The sequence below is a fragment of the Nicotiana tabacum genome, chromosome 24 (assembly GCF_000715075.1).
Source record: "Nicotiana tabacum cultivar K326 chromosome 24, ASM71507v2, whole genome shotgun sequence".
NCBI classification, from domain to species: domain Eukaryota; kingdom Viridiplantae; phylum Streptophyta; class Magnoliopsida; order Solanales; family Solanaceae; genus Nicotiana; species Nicotiana tabacum.
The window spans coordinates 51,597,957-51,605,724 of NC_134103.1; the positions used below are offsets into that span (position 1 = coordinate 51,597,957).

Genomic DNA, 7,768 nt, shown 5'->3' on the forward strand with positions numbered 1-7,768 from the left:
AATTTGAACTCGAGATCTCATGATTCTCACCCACTTCATTGACAAGTGTTTCCCTTTTTTCATTCACTCTTTGTGCTATCGGAGTAGAATAGGATTTTGACATCCTTGTCTTTCCTACTCGGTGAGAACATGAGGTTTTTATGTGTAGAGTTCAAGATAATATTTGCATGTGTTTATGCGGTTTGTTTCATTGTATAAAATACAGGGGAATGTTTTGATTCTAAATATATCAAGGTAGGATGTTGACATTCCAAAATATCATGACCTTGCTCATCTTTAGAAGTGATGCATAGTAAGTAGCTGTAGTTGTACAAGCTATGAATCCAGTGAGATATCTTTGGTTCAACCTGCACAGGAGTGTAGTAACCATGCTACAATACTGTCCCCCCATCCCCTCAGCAATCCAGACTTTTGTTAACAACATATACTAACAAATAGAGCAAATTAAATTTGATATTTACTATAGTATGTTACTGTGGTAATGATTCATAGGAATGACGAAAACTACAAACTTGTTATTCAGCAATACAGACCAATTCTGCACATCAAACCTATAACAAATTATACATGCACTTGTAGATGTATAGAATTAATTAGAGTCAGATTACCGAATGGAAGTGGGAACAATACTACTTTTTACAATAATTTCTACCTTGTTGAGCTAGTTGTAAGTATTTCACTTTCAAGTGTATCTACCCATTCTTGAATGATAGAGTTGACTTCCTCTGGTTTTTCATCATGTGGGCAATGTCCTGAAATATCAAATGGTGCAACATGAGAAAATATAAACAGATTTATTGCAGGTACTAACGAGGAAATAGAAAATCAAAGCTGCCATGAAATACCAGCATCCAGCTCTCTGATTATGATTCCTTCACAGTGTTCTCTCAGCATATCTAACCTTGATTGTGAATCAGAAATTGGATCTTTCATTCCCTAAGAGAATAGCAGCACGATAAGCATTATAACTAGGGAAATGATGAAGAAGGAATGTATTAATGTATTACCTGTAATACAAGAACTCTTTTCTCAATTCCTTGCAAAAGATAATTAAGAGGGACAGAAAGATCAAAGCTGAAAATGCTTTCTAAGACCACCACTACACCAGGGTCATAAGACTGAAGATTTTGTCAAGGCAGTGCATCATAAAATTTGTGATATGGTAATTTATTCACTATGATAGTTGTAGCACTTAAAAAGATGACAGGAAGGCTTTGAACCACTGACAAGGACCAAAATATATACTTGAGCTGTCACAACTTAAAGATCATAGGAATGTAACGACAAGGATACTGCTCGCAGCATTTCCTGGACAAGCCACTCATCTGCACGATCACTTCTCTGCAGAAAACAAAAGCTGAGGCTAAACAGTGTATAAAAGGCAACAAAGACACATGTTGTAAAAAACTAAAGCACACTTACAATTGGATAGCAACTTCTCACTATTTTCCTCAGATTCAAACGCAAGAACAGTGAAAGGAACCGAGCACCTAGCCATGCTGGTCCTGAAGTTTGCCTGACCTAAAATATACGGCAAGCTCAATTTTCCATGAACTTTAGTCTAAATGTTATGGTTGAACATTTGGAAGAAAGTCTACAATGATTGGATTGGGAATTGCTTCTACAGTAAAGATATCATCTCTAATAACATAATAACACGAAAAATGGTATCCTAAATTGCATATTTAAGTTGGTAAAAGATGATTTCACGTTTCTTACATCAGAATGGCGTGAACCAGAATAGCCAGGAATAACATTGCCAGCACTATTCAAAAGGATCACAGACTTGGCCAAAGTAGGCCAAAGACAAGCAACAATGGCAACAAGATATCCTGGTTAATCAGAAGAGCACAATCAACAAGACCAATTATGAACAAAAATAGCAAAATCACGGCAAGAAATGCAAATATTAGTGAAAACTGGTGTATTTCTATATTTGTCCGCTCAATGTTTTTTTCCTTCACTTTTCTTGGGATGGTGATTTTGTAGGAGCTTAAGTATTAGTACATGCCACCAATTGAGTTGCCAACAAGATGGACAGGTTCTCCCACTACTTCAATTATGAAATCTCTCAGCAATTTAGCCCACACAACTTCAGTGTAGACAATATTTGGTTTTTCTGATTCACCAAACCCCAGGAGTGTCATTGCCCAGACTCGATTTCCACATTCCGCAATGTTTTGTATATTGTCACGATAATGGCTCCAAAAAGCACCAAAACCATGCACGAGCAGAAGAGCAGGACCTACATCACCACTCTGTTTATACTGCAAAGGCGGAATAAACATCAGTAGACAGGTACACCACATCACGTAATAGACAGAAAATAAGCTCAGTATCCTACAATTTCAAAAATCTCACTCACATGGATCAGATAGCCATTCCATCTCCATATCCTAACAGAGGAACCTCCCAAACTAGCTGCCTTACTTTTCAAAGCCAACAGCGTATACCACTATGACAGCAATCGGGTTCTTATTAAAAGATATTCGTGAGAAATACTTTTCTCAGTAGATAGCAAATGAATTTGACCCAAGAACATTCATATTATGATCCAAAACAATTTCTGAGACCCAAAATACCTCCATTGAACACACAGTATCCGCTGCTGCAGCAGCCATTTTTGCCGAGCACCCAAAATGCGATATAATTCCAGCATTTCGTTCTTTCTCGTACTCAATCGCTTCATAATACACTCTTCTTCTGGAAATTATTCCAAGAAGAAGAGCAGACCCAAAAAGAGCACCAAATGAGGCTCCTTCCCGAGTTTCAGCTGCACGCAGTTTTTCATGTACCCTGCAAAATAAAGCCAATTGCCATCAGTTAATCATGAGAAAATTCTTTCCTTGAAGTGGTGAGTTTCTGCACAAAGTCTCATGTTTCCGTAACATCCGTTTTAATTAAAATAAGGCAAAATAGTGCAGATCAAATAGATGCAATAGAGGATGCAGATACGAGATAAGCAAAGCAGTAAAATTACAAGGTCTTAAAACTTCTAGAGGGGGCCAATGCTCATATTTTCTGTTTCCTTTTCATCAAAACGCTCAACTGACAGTCCTCTTCCTCATCTATTTCCACTTATACTACTTGCTACAGAAGGATCCGATGTACAATGTCTTCCAAAGGCTCCCGGTTTAGTAACACAGTAAGCTAAGCAGTCAAACTTCAGAATTCTTTCCGAATGGTATAAGAACAATATAAAATGCACTTACAACAGCTTCAGAGTTGAAATCTTGAAGACCATCTCAGTGTGAAAAGATGCATATGGACCATAAACCTACTGAAATCATATTACTCAAAATCACTACTCCCGACATCAATGTTTATTTGAACTATACTCTCTAAGAAAAGACTGATTCCAAGATATAATTGTCCTCCATAATAGCACAAAATACTCTGACCTGATATTTCTGCATATCTGATCTCAACATGGGAATTGATATCCATCAACAGGAATAGGAGACTCGTAGACTCTGCTATACTAGCTAAAGTAAATGATCTGCATTCCTTTTTTATCCATCCTGAAGTGACAGATTTCAAGCTTTGTAATACAATCCAACATTTGTTTAAAATATTATCTTTTTCCATAAGGTAGAAAATAATATCTTTTTCTATAACTGTAGTGTCTGAATCAGCTTACGCGCACCTCGACTAATTCCACGGGGTCCCTGCTACCTCCCACCAACGCAGGTGTTGGTAACTCTGACTGCCAAGGCTTGACCAAGTGGGAAGAAATCACCTAGTGTTTTTACCTCCGATGTGATTTGAACTTGAGACATCTTAATTCTCAACCCACTTTATTGACCACTAGCCACTGAGAAATCCTTGAGGACCAGTTGGCACACGGTTCGAAACTCGGTGAATAATAGGTCTGCCCCTCTATCCTTCTCCACTTAAATACTTAAATACCAAGCTAGTCCATAGCAATTATCAAACTCGTGACTAAGCCTAACCTACACATCATGCGCTATGTCCTACCATTGAACCAAAGCCTTTGGAGCTTGTTTAAAATTATATTTACAATTAAATAAACACAAAAATCAGTTCAAACGTTTTTCCGATGTTCATTGGCATAGATGAATAAATATAAATAATACAACATTTTTCAGAGAGTAAAACTCATTTATAAATATATCTAGCCTACAAATACCTTAGAAGCTTTGATCAACCAACCAAAAGATATCATAGGATATGGGGGGATTCAGTGACAATCATGGCACAAAGAAAAATAAAGAGACGACTCATACTCCTGCCATTCATCTCGGGAAGTACCCTCCAGATATCTCAAATATGCAGCCAAAGCATTCAACACTAGACTTGTACCACCTCCCGCTATATTTCCACATTGTGTGACAAAAGCAGATTTTACGGGTCTCTTCCTCTGAATTTTCTTGAGACTTGAATCACTTTGACTGTTCCCATTAAACTTTTCCTCTCTCAAACCTTGAACCACATTACTCAGAGTTGCTGCCTGGTCTTTTCGCAATTCACTTGTAGCTGAATCCTTCTCAATTGAAGCCCATCTGTTTCCTAACATGCCAGCATTGTCATCCATAAATTTCTTCAAATCTTCTAATGTGGGCAAAGTACCTATTCCATATACTATTGTTATATCCCCTGGTGTGAGCATAGGGGAAAAAAATGATAGATATCCGAAGAGTGTTGCACGGTGTTGGTTAGGCCGTTAGGGAAAAAAAGTTATCAGAGCATACCCCAAGACAAGCTCATATCTCCTTTTGGTAACACTTGGGGGGAAATAGGTGACATAGTGGGCAATTTCATCTTCTTGAATTCATCGTATGATTTGGGCAAATCCTTCAAGCTCTGGATATAGATAGAAGTTGAAAAATCAGGAAATCAGAATTTTTGTCTCCCCTACAGAGCATCTGGAGGCCGAAATAAGACAGAGCAATACCTTCATATCATAAAATGGACTGTTCCATATTGCAAGTTTGGGAGTCCCCTCAGCAAAAGATATTGTATCCAAGGTCTCTTTTACACCTTCTACCATTCTCCATAAGCCAAACTCTACCTCCTCCTCTGTAAATATGTTGGTAGCCTTGACCTGTTCCAAACCTCATATAAGTGGATGACTGCCTGAAGTTTCCCCATTCCTGGCAAGTTAAATATCAGAATAAGCAAATATAGTATGTAACAACCTCTTTGGCAAGCCCTTCAATGATACTCTCTGCAGTCCCGGACCTGATCATCAGATTAGATCCCTGCTCCCTGAGTGAACTCTTCAGATCCTTCAAAGCAAAAAGAAGTAATTCAAGCATGTCATCCGGAAATCCTGTGAAAATGACAACAAGAGTCAAAAAACCAAGTTAAAATGTACTAGAAGTTGGAAGCTAACTCATTTATTAGACATAGTTCTCAGGCTTCACGAGAACAAATTTAAATTTTTGTAACATTGTTAATGTTGCACCCTTAAAAGTAATATTATTTTAAATCACATAAGCATTTAACATGAGAGTGTAGTGTCTTGAATATATACACACACACACACTCAAATCCAACTAAAAGGATCACTTCCAATGATTAGACACTCCACATAATTTTACACTTAAATTTTTGTGCTTAAACTTGAGCAGAATACATGAGTAGCTCACTCGACTCTTTAGCAAGTTCCTAAAGGGTAAAATATTGACCATTTGAAGTTCGCTCCTCTGATACAGGCAGAGCAGAAAGAACTTTTTTGTGAGTTACTGGAAGTTCAAAAAATCTGCCACTGCTCTGCTTTGGCTATCTTCAAATAAACAAGCAAAGATCACTAGGTTTCGAACGTGTGACCTAAGTCACAAATCCCTCAACCTTTGCCACTTGAATTAAGCCCTGTCGGCAATTCTCAATTGTTATGTTTAGTTCAACAATCATCAAATTAATCAAACAGAAAATGGATAACTGAAAAAACTGGAGATTCATACTAGCTCTGTTACTAGTATTTTTTGGCAGTCTCTCTAAACAACTTTCATAACTTTCAAGAACTCAAATTTATTTATCATTCAGATTTTAAACTTTGATGTAATATCTTCATCAAATTAACTTTTAAATCACTCCTTAACTATTTTCTTCTAGTATCACCAAATATAACAGATAAATAACATTAACTTTTTACACTCCTAGCCCATGACAGTGGCGAAGTTAGGAATTTTCGGAAGGGTGTTCAAACTTAAAATAAGTAAAAACAAATTCCGACAATGGGCCTTCAATATATGATATGTAACTCTAAAACCTAATATTTTACTTATATAGGCAATGTAATTTTCCAACAAAGGGTGGTCACTTGACCACCCTACCTTAAGTGTGGCTTCGCCCGTGAGCCCATCACATTAAATAAAAGGAATGGGTAAAACACTTTTCCAAGAAGACCCATTATTCGAAATGGTTAAGGAATATACGAGAAAGAATCCGGGGATCGAAGATGTATAAAGGTACAAGTGTGCGATGCATAGAAGCTGCAACAATGCCGGGGTGATCGTCGACACGAAGATCGTGTTTGTACCACAGTATAGCTGCTGCATCTTTGTTGACAGCACCAGAACCAGCCGTTTTCATTTTCTTCACGGACATCATAGGAGATGTACAACAGAGGGAAGCAGGAGCTTTGGGGTTCGAAGAGAATGACAGTGAAAGAAAACGAGCCATAGAGAGGAGAGAGAAGGTTTAAGGGTTTGATGGGACTTGAAATCCATTAACCAAAGGAGGTGTGATTGGGTTTTATACGCAAGAAAATTGGAGGGTTACATTACACGGTTCTTCAAATTCTGAATTCTTGTGGCGGAGAAAGGAAACTGAGATTTTGAGAAAGGAAAGATAATGAGAGTTGAGGAGGGAAATGCACCACGACTGGCTCACAGGGGCTAACAAATATTTTACTGATTTTATTGCTACTTCTAATTATTTTGGACTTGACAACCCTTAAAACTTATGTGGTTTTTCGTAATGACCGCCCTCGGTACCGTGATGACGCCTAACATTTCACTGGTTAGGCAAGTAAACGTTAGCTAGATTATTTAAATATTTTTAACAATTCAAAATACTTATTAATAAAGATAAACCGAAATAATCTGAAACGGAATAATAACATACATAAGATGATATCCAAACATCTCCCAGAATCTGAAGTCACAAGTGCATAAGCGACTAGAGTACTACATATATGGTCTGAAATAAAGTACAATTGTCTGACTAGGTAAATAGTAAAAATGGAGAAAGAAGGGGACTTTACGGCTGCGGACGCTGTGTAGCTATACCTCAAGTCTCTAGATGTAGCTGGATCCGAGCAGAGCACCACTAGACGTCGCTGGGACTAATACCAGTATCTGCACAAGAAGTACGGAAGTGTAACATGAGTACAACCGACCCAATATACTTCGTAAGTGTCAAGTCTAACCTCGACGAGGTAGTAACGAGGCTATGACAAGACACCTACGTAAAATCCTGTACAGATATGGATATAAAGCAACAAAATAACGAGTAAAACAATAAAATATTAACTGGGAGGGGACATGCGATAGGGAAAATATCAAAAGAGACCGCAAGTACGAAATCACCCAATAACATTTTCTGAATTAAGCAACAATATAACCAAGTAAATTACCAATCCGGGAATCGAATAAGGCAATACAATAAAAATGGCACGTCATCACCCTTCGTACTTTTAATCTCGTCCTTACCATGTAATATCATAAATAAGATGGCATGGCATCACCCTTCGTGCTTTTACTCTCGTCCTCACCATGTAATATCATAAATAAGATGACAC

At 37.7% G+C, this 7,768-nt stretch overlaps 1 protein-coding gene across 9 annotated transcripts; it reads right to left on the minus strand.

The window, feature by feature from the left end:
• Nucleotides 1–435: 435 nt before the first annotated feature.
• On the minus strand, nucleotides 436–6,858 carry LOC107776706 (uncharacterized). Of its 9 annotated transcripts, none has more exons than XR_012706561.1 (14): nucleotides 6,402–6,858; nucleotides 5,160–5,293; nucleotides 4,916–5,065; nucleotides 4,713–4,824; nucleotides 4,248–4,530; nucleotides 2,583–2,796; nucleotides 2,366–2,455; nucleotides 2,012–2,267; nucleotides 1,720–1,832; nucleotides 1,423–1,516; nucleotides 1,294–1,341; nucleotides 1,008–1,118; nucleotides 846–936; nucleotides 436–752 (listed from the first exon to the last, which is right to left on the minus strand). XR_012706561.1 is itself a non-coding variant. In XM_016596617.2 (14 exons), exons 1-14 carry the CDS (start codon nucleotides 6,646–6,648, stop codon nucleotides 649–651), a joined length of 2,052 nt encoding a protein of 683 aa, XP_016452103.1. In that variant the 5' UTR covers nucleotides 6,649–6,858; the 3' UTR covers nucleotides 436–648. The 9 variants fall into 9 exon arrangements, 7 of the variants coding, with proteins under 7 accessions (XP_016452103.1, XP_016452102.1, XP_016452105.1 ...); XR_012706560.1 differs by having other exon boundaries at nucleotides 4,248–4,590; XM_016596617.2 differs by having other exon boundaries at nucleotides 1,423–1,521.
• Nucleotides 6,859–7,768: the final 910 nt, after the last annotated feature.